This window comes from Eptatretus burgeri, chromosome 8 (genome assembly GCF_056783735.1).
Source record: "Eptatretus burgeri isolate ZD-2024b chromosome 8, Ebu_testis_v1, whole genome shotgun sequence".
NCBI classification, from domain to species: domain Eukaryota; kingdom Metazoa; phylum Chordata; class Myxini; order Myxiniformes; family Myxinidae; genus Eptatretus; species Eptatretus burgeri.
The window spans coordinates 98,034,921-98,052,726 of NC_140968.1; the positions used below are offsets into that span (position 1 = coordinate 98,034,921).

A 17,806-nucleotide genomic window follows, 5' to 3' on the forward strand; every position below is an offset into this window, starting at 1 on the left:
TTTGCCTTCGGTGGGAAGCGTAGGCATTTGCGATGATGCATCATTGACTTTGCTTGGTTTTTTTGGGGGTTTTTTTTGTAAGCGTGGGGATAATTAAACCAAACCACAGGTCTTGGTGGAATCCTCAGTCTCTATTGTTATTGCGCACATTATCTGAACCTCTGCACTTTCATTGGTTTCTTCCACTACTCTGATCATCCCGAGTTTATACTGTGCCCGATGATGCATATAACATGAAAATTCACTTGCCTCCAAAAAGTCTGTTTCTGTAGCTCTTTGTTCTGTGTTTCCGTAGCTCTTTGTCAAATGTCACTTCAACTATGACCCAAACACTGACCATCTGATCCCCTGCAAGGAGGCTGGTTTGAGTTTCAAACAGGGGGACACTTTGCAGATAGTCTCTCAAGAGGACCCAAGCTGGTGGCAGGTGAGAGATTGCAAAGCAAACTGTGAATTACAATTGGTACTTTGGCGTTTGTGGAAAATATATATTTAAATTGTGCAAGTAATTTTTTTTATTACTGCTCAGCCCAGAGTATCTGGGGATCCTTCCTGATTAATATGACTGGCATGATAGCTCAAATGTAGCACACTGATTTTTCATCTTTGATATGGATTTGATTTATTGGCCCACCAGTAAACCGTGATCCTGGTGAATTGCAGGCAGAACGTTGTATCAACGAGTACTCTAACCATCACAAGGGGACACGAAGATAGCTGTTCCAGCTGCTACAGTATTCGCTTGTGAAATATAATATCCCATGCTACCTTGTGAAAAGAATAGGACATTGTGTGCTTGTACCCCGACCAACGTGCAAGCTCCAGCCCCGGTTGTTAGCTCCTTCAGCCGGAGCGATTCGTACATGTTATGAAAAGACTTTACCGCTTGTCTCGAACACGCTTATGGTCCCCCAGAAGGGTATAGGAATAGCAACTCCAAATTTTGATGATGTATGTCATCAGTGATTGTGGTTAAAAAGGTGTTTTGTAATTGTGAGTGTGTGCATGCATGCGCGTGCTTTTATACAGGCTTGCAAAGTGCATGACCGGAGTATCACGGGTCTCGTGCCCAGCCAGACACTAGAGGAAAAACGCAAAGCCTACACACGGCCTGAATGGGATTATAGCGCCACCATGGGTGAGACTTTCTTTGTGAATATATGTGAAGCTCAAGAACTTGCTCTTCCATGAGCAATATGCGGGGGGATTGCACGCGTGCCGTGTAGTGTGCCGAGCGGGGCGCGAGTCTTGTGTGCTGAGCGGGACGCGGGTGCCGAGTGGGACGCATTTTCAAAGTGCATTTTTGTGTAGCTCCCAATCTTCAGAGACATAATTAAGTGACAGAAGATGTGATGGAAAGGAAGTCAACTTTCCAACCCTCCCAGGTGACCCTTCATTATCCCGGAAATGTGTTTCTGGTCCCATTATCACGGGAGCCGGGCTCTTGTGCTCAGTGCACAGAATGATGCTTTAGACGCGTGCCTGGCCATCAAGCAGTTCCCTCTCACGATATGAACTTTCAATCGGTGCCCACACATTGACGTTCACTCATGTTAGGTTGGCTTAGGGTGTTGTTGGTACTTTAACAATTTACAAATAGGTTCGCACAATGTTGTTTCCCTGCCACAATAACAACAACAACGACGACGACGACGACAACAACAACAACAACAACAACAGAACAATACATTTAAAGTTTCTTTTATACTTTTTTGTTGAGTTATGATTGATTTGTGTAAAGTAGTGCCATCCGGTTCTACATGATTGTGGTGTACTAGCTCGACCTGGATTGCTGGAGAGAGCGTTTTCCTATCGTGCGTGTGAGTGCAATTCACACGCGCAACCCACCTTCCTGGGTCCACTTTGCTCACCAGAAGGGCCGTAATTACTTGAAAGCGAGTTATTGTGTTTTCTAAACTTCAGTAATTTAAAACTTTCTTTTCAACTCTCAGAGCTTACATCTCTGTACTTTGCCACGTTTGATGTTGAATTCTAACCTTCCAATTGCATTCACACCATATAATAGCTCACTTTTGTAAAGAAAACAAAACAATTCCCATACATAATAATTAGATTGCCCTTTAAACTCTTTGTACTCCTTCCTTCACCCCCCCCCCCCCATAAATTCCCGCTGACGCATCGTTTCACCACTTCTGATACTTAATGATTAAATGCAGAATAGCTGAAAGAATGCTTGTCGAGTTAATAAATGGCTTAATCGAAAGAGCAGGTACTTTCCCCAGAATGATAGAGAAACTTGGTTGGACACTGGAAATAAAAGCAAGCCTTTTAGAAGCTATCCTTGCACATCAAGAACAATGCGTATTCCAAGAAAGGTAAAGGTTGCAAAGGTTGTGCCAACAATATGATAGCAAAGGACAACTTTCAAACTTTCAAACCAACTGTCAGCCCAGTCGGTATTTTGCTTCTTCCAGGTATCCTGTCTCACAAACGTGAGCTAATATCTATGTGCTCCCTCTTATAGGAGGATTTTGTGGCCTTGTAGGACAAAGGAAGAAGAAGAAAATGATGTACTTGTCAACAAAGAATGCAGGTTCGTATTGACAGGGTTTTTGGGGAGGGGGGATGGGGGAGGGAGTTTTGTGGTTTACATTAATGTGGTTGTAAGAAGGAATTGTGTGTACAAAATATTGGTAAACTTAAAATGTTTGTCGTTTTCAACTTTTCTGCATGATTTTTCTTGAATGACTTTCTTTTTTGATGACCTGGAGCGTTTTACTTTTTTTGCCAGGCTGAACAGATGGTTTATATATGTATATATATATATATATATATATATATATATATATATATATATATATATATATATATATATATATATATATATACTGTATATACATAGTCGAGGTTCGTGAAAGAGCGAGCACACTGAACGGATCAGGACGTAACAGTCAAAAACAGGATGCAAAACATGCGTGCATGGAGAAGGAGGAAAAACTGGAAAATTGTGAGGGATTTGGGTTGGGTTAATGAGGGTTGAAAATAACATGGTTTTGGATTGGGGGTGATCTGAGATGGTCGGCCCATAGACTCGGCTTCAGCATGGGAGATTCGAAAGATCTTGAAGACCTTGGATTCCACAGCGTCAAGCTGAGCGAGATGTGAGGCAGAGGAGCCAGCCCAGAGGGGAAAGCGGTACTCCATCAAGCTGCGGATGACGGTCGTGTAGGTGGATCGGCGTTGAGGTGTGCCAAGGAAACACTTTGTATGACGGAGGATGCCCAGTTGGCAGCTGGCTTTTGGAGCCCATTGTTGAAATGTGGTTTGCCCAAGAAAGATCCTAGCTGACAGTGAGATCCAGGAGTTTGACTGACTAAACCTCCTCAAGAGGATTGTTGAGAAAGTAGATTGGTGGTGGTGGGGGGGGGGAGGGTGGTGTTTAGGGGTGGTGCCAGATGATCCTTTCTGAGAGAGGTAGTGAGATTGTAAGATGTATTCCAAATGTTTGACCAGCTTGTGATTTTTTTTTCAAGGTTTTAAGAGAGGGAAGAGGCTGCAGCCTACCTGTCTGAAGGATGAGGGATGTTACTGTCGAGGGTGTAGTCATCAGCAAATAGATAAAGGGGATTTTCTAGAGGGTCAGACAGATCATTGATGAAGATCAGGAATAGGACTGGGCCCAGACAGAATACGGCCTTGAGGCACTCCAGCCTTGACGGGGAGAGGAGATTAAAGGATTGCGTTGAGTGCCACATGTTGGCTACGTGAGTAGAGGAAGTCAGTAAGCCATGTGTGGAGTTGGTATTGGATGCCATTGGCAGACGGTTTGGAGAGTAAGGCAGGATGCCAGACTGTATCAAAAGCACGAGATGTATCCAGAGAGATGGCCCTGATCTCACGTCTGATCTTGAGGGCCTCCATCCATTGTTGGGTAAATAGAAGCAGCATGTCCAAGGTGAAGTGACCTGGTCTGAAACAAAATTGGTGATCTGAGATGAGGTTGTTGGAGAAAAGGAAGAATTTCATTTCAACTCCGATGGTCGATTCCATGATGTTGCTGATGATTGGAAGTAATCTGATAGGTCTGTAGTTAAGGGGATCCGTTGTTGTGCCTTTTTATTCCGTGCAGTGATGTTGCCGGATTTCCAAGCAGATGGAAGATGACCTATCACAAATGAATAGGTGAAAAGGATAGAGAGAGGATGCGCAAAAGCAGCAGAGCAGGTTCTTGGGACACGTGAACTGATGCTGCCCGGTCTTGTGGCACAGTCAGAGTCGAGGGTTGAAAGAACCTCCACATTTTCAGGTGCAAGATACACAGAGTCCAGGAACAGTTGGGTACGACAGGGAAGGATGATGGGTACTGAGAGTGAGGTGTTGGGAACACAAGATTTCGAAGCAAACACAGAATTGAGCCATTCGGCCTTCTCACGAGCGGAATTGGCTGTGGTGCCATGAGGAGTGAGGGAAGGAATTGAAGGGGAGCATCCACCAGAGACAGATGTAATAGACTTAACAAGAGTGCATACTTTACTTATAGCTGTCTGCCACTCGTTTGAATCCCGGCCCGAGTATAAAGTGTCGGATTGGTGTTTCACAGGCAGGGTGTCGCATCACAAAAGGCACCAATCCTCGGATGGGCGTTAAACCGGGTCTCCCGTCTGTTAGCATTATCCGGTGGGCGCTAAAGATCCCATGGTGTCTTTCACCAAGAGTAGGCGGGTTATCACCTTGGCACGCAGCAGAAATTGCAAATTCCTTCCCTGACTACCATTGGGAAGGCAAAGGCAAGCCACTCAATGTAAAATCCTTGCTGCGTGCGGGGCTGCTTTGGCAGCGATGAACCTGCCTGCCCGAGGGCAGATCACCGCAAAGGAGAGATGTTCTGGAGAGCGAGTGCTGTGCTTTGGTGCCCTCGTGTGTTCAGACTTGTACGGTTCTTGTGCATTACCATTTGCTGTGCACAGAGTTTGATCGGCACGAAATCCTCATCTACGAGGAAGTTGCCAAGATGCCTCCCTTCCAGAGGAAAACCCTGGTCTTGATCGGGGCACAAGGTGTGGGGCGGCGCAGTCTCAAGAACCGCCTGATCTTACCCAACCCGGACCGTTACGGCATGACTGTACCGTGTAAGTGGCAAACTGCTTTTGGTTAATGGCATTTAGCTAAATATTTCTCTGGAATTAACATAGAGTTTGTCACCATTGTGATGACGTGTTAAGTGAGCTCGTCGTTGCTTATTTTCTGGTTGTCCATAGTGTCCATTTTCATCTTCTCGATACGTCCGTCCTTTTTCCACAGACACGTCCCGACGTATCCGTGAGGATGAGCATGATGGTCAGGGTTACCACTTTGTTTCTCGTCCCGAGATGGAGACCGATATCAAGGCTGGTGGTTACCTGGAAAGTGGGGAATATGAAGGGAACCTTTACGGTACCAAGATTGAGTCGATTCACCGTGTTATTGCCACTGGAAAGACATGTATCTTGGATGTGAACCCCCAGGTATGCTGAGTTTTCACTTCGTTCGTGAAGTTTGTGTGGGGATGGTCTCGATGTCTCGTAGGATGGTGCAGAGGTAGCACACTTACCTCGAAGCTGTCTTGTCAGGGTTTGGTTCTCGACTATAAACGGTCGGATTGGTGCTTGCTTTCATGAACAAGACTAGTTTTCCGTTCTGCTTCGTGTGTTGCAGTCTTGTTTTTTTGTTTATTGACCTGAATTGTCGCATTTGCATCATGTCATTTATTTTGATCTTTCATACAAACCACACACGTAACCCCAATTTCAATGATGTCTGTGGTCATTGTGGTGTGTAACTCCGATGGTTTTGGTGCTGGAGGGTTAGTATGTTGCAGACTGGACGTTCAAAATTACCCGTTCCTTCAATTTTTGGGATTTTATTACCTCGATCTTGTCCCACTGTACCTGACGCAGAATCAGGCCAATGACACACGCCTTGCCAATGTCTTTAATTACCCCTGCCACCGAAGGTGGACGGAGGTTGTCTTCAACCCTTTCTGTCTGTCTGTTTGTTTGTCTGTGAACAGGATATCTCAAAACGTTGCAGACGAATCTGGACGAAATTTGGTGGACGGGTTGAGTGTGTAGCAAGGACAAACTGATTAGATTTTGGTGAAGATCTGGATCCGGATCCGACTATTAGAATTTTTTAAGTGATTCTTCACCATTGAGAGATCGAGCCAAAAATTATATATACATATCACGATATCTCAAAAAGTTGTGGACGGATTCGAAAGAAACTTGGTGGACAGGTTAGGTGCGTCGCAACGATGAATTGATTCGATTTTGGTGAAGATCCGAATTCCGATCTGGATACGAGAATTATTTAATTTATTATTATTTAACATGCTATTTTGAAACGTTGTGGACGAGTTTTAACAAAACTATGTCGATGTTATGTGAAAAGAAGAAGCTGATTAGATTTTGGTTCAGGTCCGGATCCAGATGCGGCCTATCGGTAGGATACAAAACGTAAACTGTTCAGCTTGGTGGTGGTATGCGCTCTGCCCAGTGTCGTTGTTGTGTTTATTTATCGAATCATTTGGGCCAGATGTCTTTTCTGGTCACTTACAGGGCACCACGCAAGTTGCCTTCAATTTTGAAAGTTAATTTGATTGCGTGATTTGCTATCTCTCTATCGAGTGCAGCCTGTGGCTGCTGGTTGCATCATTGGTTGGGACGCGGCTATGCCGCTGATGCAGTGTCCCCCTTACCAGTACACTGGTACTCATTTTTCCGACCTCAGAAGGATGACAGGCTGAGTCAACCTCCTGGTGTATTTTAATTCGGCGGCCAACGGGGCTTGAACTCAGGACCCGAGGATCCCAAGCCGCCACCCTAACCACTAAGCCAACACCAGGCTTATGATTTGCTATAATGATTCAACAAGAAAGACGTCGTGTAGAGCAGGATACTTGTGAAATCCCTAAAACAAATTTGACCTTAACAAATAATTGGTGGTTGAATTCAATGACCAAATGTGCAAATCTTCTTCAAATTTCAAGTCAATCGGATGAAAATTGACGATTTTAGAAATTTGGCCTATGTTGACCTTTAACCTATATTGACCTTTTGATCTCAAAATCAATAGGCTTCTTGCTTATGACCAACTCTCCCATTTCGTGAAGTTTTGTGAAGATTGCTTTAAATTGTGACCAGCTGCTAGGCAATTGACATACTGATAGACAGACAGAATCACAGACCAGACCAACCAATATATTTGTGAATCTTCGATTTTGCAAGTAATGAAGCCTTCTTACAAGGTCACCACTTGATAACACACCTGTTTAGGCCCACACACACTCTCCTTCACCTGCTTGATTCCATACTAGAAATTTTAATTTTGGGGATTGTCACGGTTTTGTAATCTGTCGTCCTTTTTGCTAAGCCTTGACATTTTCTTAAAAAGCATCCTCTCGTAGACCATGGCCATGAGCATTGCTCATTCCTTTAGTGCACGATGCCATTGTGTGACAGCATCAATTGAAGAACCAAATACATTGTGACTTGCATTAGTCAAGGCAAGGTACCACCAGCCACGATTCTCCCCAGAACCCTGGATAGGGGATACACGGGGACCGCACGCCTGGCCCAGGCGTCCCAGCCATTGGTTTAAATTTTCGATCTTTCAAGCCGAGTGCTTAAATCGTCTGAGTACATCGTCGACCAAGACCCAGGCTTGTTCCAAATTTTATGTGTGACAAAATGTTACATTATAAATGATGACAGGTGCGAAAAGAAGAGTTAAAATGTGCAAGTTCCTTGCCTTTAATTGTGATGGCATTTCCCTTGTACGAGAGACGTTCTTAAAGCTCTCAGAATGAGATACAGTAATTCGATACGCCTGAACTTCAGTTCAACACCTCCATTTGTCAGAATTGTGGTTTTGAGTTGGACTTGACTAAATTGACTTGAGACTTGGACTTGGGACTTGGTGTTTGGGGACCTGCGACTTGCTTGCAACCTCCATGCGATTTGAGTTTATAATAACTTCACAATGTTCAGAAAATAATCATGGAATAAACATTGAATTAAAACGGGGTTTAAAATAAATGGTAAATTATTTTCAGTCGTTGGCGTGCACGGTTCGGTCAATGACCTCATATACCTTGTTTGTGTATACTGTATGTGTACAATGCACCAGCGCTCATGGCCGCCAGATAGCATGCCGTTCTCCACTTAGGTTAAAGTGTATGTCACATACCGTATGTCCACTCTCCAGACAGCACACAACACACCATGTCCGAGTGGCAAGCATCAGTCTTACCAATGTAGGAAGCACAACTTTATTCAAACCATGTCATCAACATTCGTGTCGAATCGGGGAAACTTGACCCCGTACATGCTCTGCACTGATGAAATGCTTTTGTGATTATTTAAATGCAATTTGACTTGGATTATGTAAACGTCGTCAATAATTGTAAATTATAACACGACAACAATTGAAGTTTTTAAGTTGTATGTTTAATTTTCCCAGGTCTCCCGCCCTATTTCTGCTTCCACAGCATCCCGGCCTCTTCCTGATTCACCTGATTATACATTTCATTTTTTTTGTGCATCCTGCACAATGGACATTGTGCGTCCTCCATATAACTTGGGAGGGGGGCGGGGGGGGGACAAAGCATGGAGAAGGCAGAGGGTGCAAGACCAACTAGAAAGAGCAATCAGAGATTGCAGAACCTCGCCAGAACTTGTTTTGTGTGGTTTTAAGAATAGGATTAAAATCAAATTGGTACAGTCCTGCATTGGAGTCATCGGAAGGAACCCAAACAACCAAAAAGGATCGGATTTTCATTTCAGCTGCTACTCCTCTACCCTCAAACCCACCCAGGCACAGCCAAGTGAGCCTTTTTCAAAAAAAATCAAATTAAATCAAAAAGAACCCAGATAAAAAATAAATAAATAATGCCAGGCCATAAAAAGAATTCTGGCTACCAGGCCATGTGTCCGATCAAGTTGAAATTTAATACACGTATTCCCCATCACAACTAGATTATAATTGTGAAGTTTCATGTCGAATGATTAAGCAGTTCCAGATAATACAATATTTAATATTTTTCTTCAATCCAATAGGGCTGCCAAACCATGTGACCTATCAATGATTCCTTAACAAATTTGTACACCCAAGGCTTGGGGAACATTTGTGTGAAGTTTCCCCTTGATGTGTCCAACATTTCTGGCGAAGATGATTTTTTTTATAGGTTTTAGATGAAATCCCATATGGCTGCCAAACCATGTGACCTATGATGTCATATTTATGAACCTTTTGTTCCTCATAGATAGGTGGTCAAATGTGTAAAATTTCGCTTTGATCTGTTCAGCCACTTCAGAGAAGAAGATTTTTGAAAGGTTTAAAAAAAAAAAAAACAATATGGCTGCCGAATCACATGACTACTGACATCATCAAATTTTTTTTCCTGTGGACCATTTTATCCCCAGATGACCCTCAAAATTTTTCATACTGATCAGATATAGCATTTTACATATGTAGTTATGATGTCATAGCACAGGCACCTATGACGTCATAAAAAATATTGCATTCCCCTTGAGGAGTACTTGCCATGTGCCAAGTTTCAATTTTTTCCTTGGTGTGGTTTCAGAGATAGAGGTCCAAAGTTTTTCTGTTTTTCCAGCACAGCTGCCACACCACGTGACCTATGACATCATAATTATCATTAAAACCTGCTACATGAGTAGTTGCACATCTTGTGAAAATTTTTTCTCGATCTGACAAGCGGTTGCAGAGAAAAACATGAAAGTTCTGTGCGGACAAACAAACAAGAAAAAGACGTCGTGCAATGTACGATACTTACAAATTCCACACCCTTCTGCAAATTGTCCATTTCATATATATATATATATTACTAAAACTTTCATCTTGTATGTATGTATGTATGTATGTATGTATGTTTGTACAAATGTATGTTCCCGAAATACAGCCAAAACGGTGCATGATAGCGCAAAATTTTTAGGGCCACCTTACTCACTATTCGCCTGCGGTGTGCAGCATCAAGTATCATTAAGATCCGGCAAAAAAAATGATTAAAAAATCAATTCCCGATTCAGTAAAGTACTCTTCGGGAGAATTTGATCAATGCAAACGACCTCAGCGGTATAGTTTGCTGAAGATGTGTGTGTATATATATATATATATATATATATATATATATATATATATATATATATATATATATATATATATATATATATATATATACATACATATATATATATATATATATATATATATATATATATATATATATATATATATATATATATATGTTGAAATGAAGTTTTTTTTTTATCAACCGCTGTCACAAAGGGAACCCAACGGGTTCACGGGTCGTCTAGTTAGGATTAAATTTGACTCTCTTAAATCAAAGCTCAGGTCAATCGGATGAAAATTGATTATTTTTCAGATTGAAATTGATGATTTTAGAAGTTTGACCTTGAGTTGACCTTTGACCTTTTCATCTCAAAAATAGTTGGTTTCCCAACTCAGCAATGTCCTGTGCAATTGCTGTTTAATTTCCAAGTCGATCGGATGAAAAATGACGATTTTTACAAATTCGACCTCAAGATGACTTTTGACCTTTGACCTCAAAATCAATCACCTTCTCAGTTGAGACTACCTCAACAACTTGGTAAAGTTTAATGACAATCGATTTAGAATTGTGACCTGTAGGTGATAAACAGACAGACAGACAGACAACCGGTCCCAAATGCAATACCCTCTCCTTCAGCTGGGGTATAAAGGAGGCAAAAGAGGACAGAGACCACTGAAGCTGAGTCTGTACGCCTATCACTTCGCCAGGAATGTATTATCTTGTAACCCCCTTGTCACGACCTCTGCTGTAAAGTACCTCATGTATTTGCAACGTCCGACTGTCAAAGTTAAAAATGGAATGAACCACACTCAACAAAGACTTTGACCAGCAAGGTGGATCAAGACTCGAGCAGGTGGTAACATAACGGTCTTTTCAGTCATCATCATCTGATCGAGCGAACTCGGGCATTAGCAACAACTCTTCTCCAGAGATCCCTTCTCTCCATACGGCCTGGCAACTCCTGCCTGCCAATACCCGAATCGCGCTCTGGAGTATCGATGTAGGTTTGGGCCGGTCTACCTCGTGTTCTGTGAACATGCAATGGTTCCCATAGGATAGCGCTATGGACAGTTTCCTCCCGGCTTCTCCAGCAATGTCGGCTGAGCCTGAGACGCCTGTGCAGTAATGTCTGTGATACCTGTGGTAGGTAGTGTACCATATAGCTCACTATTTGTCAGGTGCTGTCGCCAGGAAACGTTCAGGGCGGTTCTCAGAAGTCTCGTATAAACCCCATCTAATCTCCTGGTCAAGGTTTGTGTAAGTGTCCAGCATTCTGCTCCATAGAGTACACTTTCAACAGCAACTTGAAAAAATCCTAGCTTTTGATCTCGGGTCAGTTCGCTTTTCCAGATGGTAGTTAACTTTGATGACGCTGCCCAGGATTTGGCAATTCGAATTTCCATGTCCCTCGCAGTGTCATCTACCCAAGATCCGAGGTACTGAAAATCACTGACGTGTTTTAGTGTATTTCCCTGAAGATCAACACGTGTGTCATCATGATTGGTGTTGAATGACATGTACTCTGTTTTGCCAGCGTTGGTGTTAAGGCCTATCTCTTTGGCAGCAGATTCGACCCTATGCTCGGGGTTTTTGTGCATCCTGGAAGGTATCAGAAAGTAACGCGATGTCATCAGCAAAGTCGGTATCTGTGATGGTTACCGCAGGATACCTCTTGCTTCGGCGTTGCTGCAGAGTAAACCCGAGTTGCTCATGATCTCTAGTTGCTTTGCGCATCGCATAATCAAGCATGATGATAAACAGGAATTGTGCTGGAGTATCCCCCTGAAGGACGCCTGCAAGAATGGCAAAGAAGTCGGTGTCGCCGTCAGGGCTCTTAACATGTGCGATGGTGTCATTATACATGATGCCAATGGCATTGACTAAGAACTGCGGAATGCCGTAAGCCAGGAGAATTTGGAGCATTTTACCTCGGTGGATGATGTCGAAGACTTTTCGGAAATCTACAAATGTTAAAATGGCAGGTAGATGTTTTACTTTAATGCCTTCGATTAATTATCCTTCTTAGTGTCAGAATTTGCGCAATGGTAAACAGTCTCTGTTTGGACGGAAGCCATTTTGATTGTTGCGAAGTCGGGGTTCAATATGAGGACGAATTCGGTATAGCAGTAGCTTGTTGTATATTTTAGCCGAAATGCAGGTTAAACTGATACCCCTATAATTACTAGCTCGGCCCAGATCACCATTTTTCGGGAAAGGGAGTATAACACTTCTGGACCACTCTGATGGTTTGTCCCCATGTAATTCCATATTGCAAATATCGAGCAAATGCTGGTTTAGAGCTCCACTTTTCCAGACTTCAGCAGGGATGTTATCGCAGCCAGTAGCCTTATTGCAGGACATGGTCTTAACAACTGATATCAGTTTGTCCATGGTGAAGGGGTCAGTGTTGATCGGCAAGGTATCATCCACCACAGTCTCAACTGGTGGTTACCTATGGTGGTTACCTATCAATTACCTATGGTGGTTCCCCGAGAAGCTGCTCAAAGTGCTGCTGCCATTTGTTGAGCCTGTCTTGTGGATTTTCAGCTCTTAGCTTTCCCTGGTTTGTACTCTTTCCACCAGAGATTTCATTTACCGTTTGCCATGCCAACCTTGACTGATGTTGCTGGTTTGCAGCAGTGATCAAATGGGTCTTTTCTTGCACATACTGCTCTTGACTCTACTTATAAGCTTCCTTCAGCTCTCGTTTGGCTTGATCATATGCAGTAAAGTCTACAACATGGTCATCATTCAAGAGTATTGCTCTATATGCGTCTTTGAGCTGAGTGCGTTTCTCAAGGACGGTCTGGTCTTCCCAAGGCACTCTCCGTCGTCTTCTTTGGCGTGATGGAACATGCCTCTTTGTAGCATACTCATGTGCTCTGATGATGTTAGTGTAAACAGACTCTGCTGTGGAGCTTTCATCGGCAGCTTGCAGCACCTCGAATCTGTTGTTGACTTCGACGGTGGAAGCGAAGCGTACGTCATAATCGGTGAGAAGTTTGCTCCAATCATGCTGTTGTGATCTTTGACTCTTTACGTTAGAGCGGAAGCTAAGTCGAATTCGCGCCATAACTATTTGGTGATCGGAACCAACTGAATGAAAGGTGTTATATATGGCTCACAATCTACTGCACTGCTGTGCCACTTGCTATTCATGAGGATGTAGTCTAGCTGTGCCCTTTGCTGGTTCGGAGAAGTGAATGTCCATTGTTTCCCAGGTCGTTTCCTAAAAGAGTTGTTGAGGGAAAACAATTCGCAGCCAGCAATCAGATCGAGTAGAAAACGGCCATTTCGGTTTGTTTCATCATGATCGGAGTTTCCGTGGCAGTCATTCTTGCCGATCTTAGCGTTCATATCCCCTCCCACTATCAAGACATTATGCTTCGGGACAGCTTTGATCAAGTCAGTTGGTTATAGGTTGCTTAAGTATCTTCTTCATCGGAGACGTTCGTTGGACTGCAGCATGAAACGATGGTGGTTTGGGGATTGCCGTTAAACGAGGCAGTCAAGAGTCGCTTGTCGATTACCTCTATGTTGTTGAGGGCTTGGACAGCTTTGCTACTTAGAAGGAAACCGACTCCTCCGGTGGTAGCATTTTGCTGGTTCTTCCAAGCCGAACGAGTCACTAGTGTCCATCCTTTCCCCAGGTCATCATATTTGATGTCGATGTCTTCATGAAGGATACGATGTTCTTGAATGCAGATGACACAGATGTTGTGAATAATGTCAATCCTTTTCAGTCAATCCTTGAATAATGTTTATCCGATTGAGATGTTCTTATTTTTGTTGTTGTTGCCTAGTTGCAGAGCGAGGATACAATAATCTAGACATTTGTCCTCTTGTCTTTCAGTCCTAACCACTCCTTATGCACCCTCTTTAGGCACTGAAGCTGTTGCGCACGGCAGAGTTTATGCCTTACGTTGTATTTATCAAAGCACCTTCCATTGAGATTCTCCGTGCGATGCACAAGGCGGCACTTAGCGCAGGAGCAACAACCAAGCAGTTAACGGTGAGTGTTACAAAATAATGTTTCAAAAGCAACGACAAAATTGTTCTTCTTGTGAAAAATGCACAGAGGCTGAGAAATGTAACTTCAATTTTTGGCAGCTCTTAGAGCACCCTTATTCTGGACATCTCCATCTGTCTGTCTGTCCGCGAAACTTTGGTCAAGCCTCGGGGCTAAACCACTCAACCGATTCCAATGAAATTTGGTAGGTAGGACCAATATTTCTGGGAATCGTGTGCTTTCGAATATGGGACCCCGGGCCCTAGCAACGGCATAGCAACGGCCCTTTAAAGTGGTCAAAAAATCAAAAAAAAAATCGAAGCTTAGAGTTCTGTGCGCAATCTATCTCGCTCCCTTCATGCCAATTTGCAGCCCTAACAAAAATATTTGTAGGAGGAGATAGGTTTTGGGGGAGTACATGTCGAACATTTCAGAAACGGTTAATTACGAATATCTCGAAGAGAAAGAGTGTGATTTTGATGAAACTTGGGTGAAATGTGTACAATGTGGCTAGCATGTACACAAAAATGAATGGTTGCTGTGCACACCTCCGTTGCTTAGCAATAGCTAAAATACTTTATCGTACATCGTACACTTATTGTGGACTGTACAAAAAAAAATCAATACCTCCGAAACTGGACCTCCGAGGGACCTGTTTTTTTTTATGCCCAAGGAGAATGTCTTACAGCATCATATAAAAAAATAAAATCTTTAGCGAAGAGAGAAATGGAATTACCAGGGCTGCCATTTGTTAGAGTCTCTTTGGAAACATGCCTGAAATTTCACAAGGCAGGTTTCTGGGCACAAACTAAGAGGGCTGTGATAATCATATTTATTGTGCTAACTTGATTGATAGCATGTACATGAATATCGGCTAGTCGCGTCGGCCAGCTTTCCATCTAGAGCGCGCAGCCATGTCGCCTACCGGCTTGTTTTATTGATTACTGAGATTGTCCCTTGACACAGGCTCTTGGTCGATGGGTTTAAGTGGGGTTTGGAATGGGGCGGGGGGGTGATTAGGGAGCAGCCTGGTCAATGCGTTTCTGCTGTGGGTGGTAGCCTTGTTAGCACACCTAAACTAGTCGTCAAAAGTAACAAGATGTGCATTCTTTGACAGGACATGGACCTAAAGAAGACTGTGGAGGAGAGTGTGCGCATCCAGCGGGCCTACAGCCACTATTTTGACTTGATTATCGTAAATGAGAATCTGGATGAAGCCTTCCTGAAGCTACAGCAGGCCATGGAGAAACTGCACACGGAACCGCAATGGGTGCCCGTTGGGTGGATTTACTGAACATTTTTGTGCAGGGGTTGCTTTCCAAGCGAATTGACCTGACCTGAGGAAGAACTCTCAACTTCTAATCAGGATTCGCATCGTGTGCTCGTTTTCAGCACGCTGTTAGCACCCTAACAAATCCGACATGGAGACTTTGCAGGTGGCAAGTGTTACACACCTGTTTGTTTGAGTAACTGCTGCTTGTATTGACACATGTACTCTTATTTGTGGGAAAGATTGTAGCAATAACTCATAAGGCTCATTCTATGTTGTCAGTGATCATCAACTTCCTTACAAGTGATTCGATAGATAGCTGCGTCATGAGAAATTGAGAGGTACAATCTCCTGTAATCCCTTTTCATCAGGGCCGTGGCTCGACCTGAGCCTTTCCTTTCCTCAACAGGACAAAAGCTTTAGGCTGAGCCATCGAAGTCCTTTCTAAGTTGATGTTGTTGTGCCTTTATGGTAACTTATGGTAACGTGGATGCACCTGAGGTCTGGTTATCGACGATTGTCAAACTGAGATGCATCCCACAGCAGCTTGATTTCGGAAAACCGTTTTGGGACGTCGTTTATCCGGGTTATTGATTTTTTTTTTATTGTTTTTTTTTCCTTTCTTCCTTTTTCTTTCTTCCTAATGGGAACAGGATGCCCAACAGCTATGTTTCTTTGTCTCCACTTCTAGTTCGTGGTAAACATTTCACCTGCCTGCGGGTAATGCTATTGCTTTGCCAACACGTCTGTACGAGGGAGCGCGTTGTCTGTGGCTAATTATTTCTCACTTGTACGCTTGTCTTTGTACAGCTGTAAGGGATTTTTTCCAGAGTTTACAACCGTGGCGTTCGGAAACATCGAGGTGCTTCAACTCTCATCACGTCCGTCTCTCTCTCTCTCTGTCTCTCTCTCTCTCTCTCTCTCTCTCTCTCTCTCTCTCTCTCTCTCTCTCTCTCTCTCTCTCTCTCTCTCTCTCTCTCTCTCTCTCTCTCTCTCTCTCTCTCTCTCTCTCTCTCTGGTGCTCTTAAGGGGTAAAACGTCACACTTACTGTAAATATTGTACATGCTTTGTGTGCAACTCGTCCGATTATAAACCTTTCTACTCCGATGCTGAAACCAGTACAGGTGCAAGGAGTTCGGTTGCAACAGTTTTGAACATGTTTCATACGTGTTTATAGAAAAAGAGTTATTCTTTGTTAAAATAGGGAGTGAAATGTGTGATTCGAAGATTTGCACGAACGTAGCTGACTTCGACAGCATAGTTTTACTCGTTTGATAAGCCTTTGCTGAACGGAAGGTTAATCGGCACGTTTATACAGCTGAGATGTGGATCCTGTACGTTTACGAACAACGGCGTGGCCTACGAAAACTCAAATTTATTTTTGTGTTTATTAAGCTAGCTGTTGGCCACCAGCTTTGAATTGAAACTAGTGGGGGTGTCGTTTAGTGGGTTTTAAACCCTTTACTTAAAAACTCAAACAGTTTGAGCGTGATTTAAGGAATCTGTCCAAAAGTTTTGTGAAATGGCACGCCGCTTCACTCGTTCACCAACATTCTGCGTACCTTTTGGCATTAGGAAGTCACCTTCTGTTTAATTATGAAATCAAACTATGTGATGGTTGGTATACAGTCTGTGACTGCAGTGAATATTTCCATAACTATTGGGATAGCTTATCCAATCTTAAAATGAACCCTCCCAACTTACCTGTGCATCTACCACCACCACCACCACCCCTCCCTCCCCCTAATCCACAATGCAGAGCTGCATGTGCTTCATAAAGGTCTCTTGATGTGACATTTTGGACAATGCTGCATGATCAGTTTTTTGATGCAATACGACGTTGAGGGCCCCTAGTGAATACCAGCATGAGAATGCACCTTCCATTGCTGCTGCGTCTTTTAGGAAGTGGTTCGATGGTAATAATGTTGAAGATCTCTTTGTGGCCAGAGTATAGTCTTGACTTAAGCCAAAATGAGCCACTGAGATGCCATGGGATTATTTTCTGTCTGAGGGCCAGCATCATCAACAACAACAACAACAACAACAACCACAACGACCCCAGCACTGAAGCTGCACTTGCTCTGTCGGAGAAATTGTGGAATATTACATCCGATTGTATCCACCAACATTTAGTGCGACGTGTTAGCGACACCGTTAGAATCTGAATAAACCGTTGTGAATCGATAACTCGGCATTTTCCTTGCTGTCGCAATACTTTTGGTGTTCATGATGTCTGACTGATCGCATTATGTACAATGGTCTTCAAACGGTGTTGGTGCTGTTGTTGCTTTCTTGTTTTGTTGTTGGTCATTTAACTTTTTTTTTTTAATGATTGTTGAAGTGTAACTGATATTATTCTGAAGAATTCTTTGGAACTTTACTTTGACACCTTCACCATCTTGAACTTGATGCGAGCAAGGGAATGAGGTCGGA

General features: G+C 43.2%; 1 protein-coding gene across 5 annotated transcripts in view; it reads left to right on the forward strand.

Moving 5' to 3' along the window:
• The window catches only part of LOC147022348 (protein PALS2-like), a 111,756-nt gene that overhangs the window by 88,797 nt on the left and 5,153 nt on the right, over positions 1 to 17,806 (forward strand). For 4 of the 5 annotated variants that reach the window (XM_085893144.1, XM_085893145.1, XM_085893146.1 and 1 more), the window contains exons 6-12: positions 296 to 427; positions 1,030 to 1,138; positions 2,486 to 2,554; positions 4,929 to 5,090; positions 5,263 to 5,465; positions 13,977 to 14,105; positions 15,220 to 17,806. The exon at positions 15,220 to 17,806 is cut by the window's right edge and continues 5,153 nt beyond it. In XM_085893144.1, coding sequence (XP_085749270.1) covers positions 296 to 427; positions 1,030 to 1,138; positions 2,486 to 2,554; positions 4,929 to 5,090; positions 5,263 to 5,465; positions 13,977 to 14,105; positions 15,220 to 15,396 — 981 coding nt within the window. In that variant the 3' untranslated portion in view covers positions 15,397 to 17,806. The remainder of the gene's footprint in view (positions 1 to 295; positions 428 to 1,029; positions 1,139 to 2,485; positions 2,555 to 4,928; positions 5,091 to 5,262; positions 5,466 to 13,976; positions 14,106 to 15,219) is intronic. The other variant, XM_085893143.1, reaches the window with a different exon arrangement.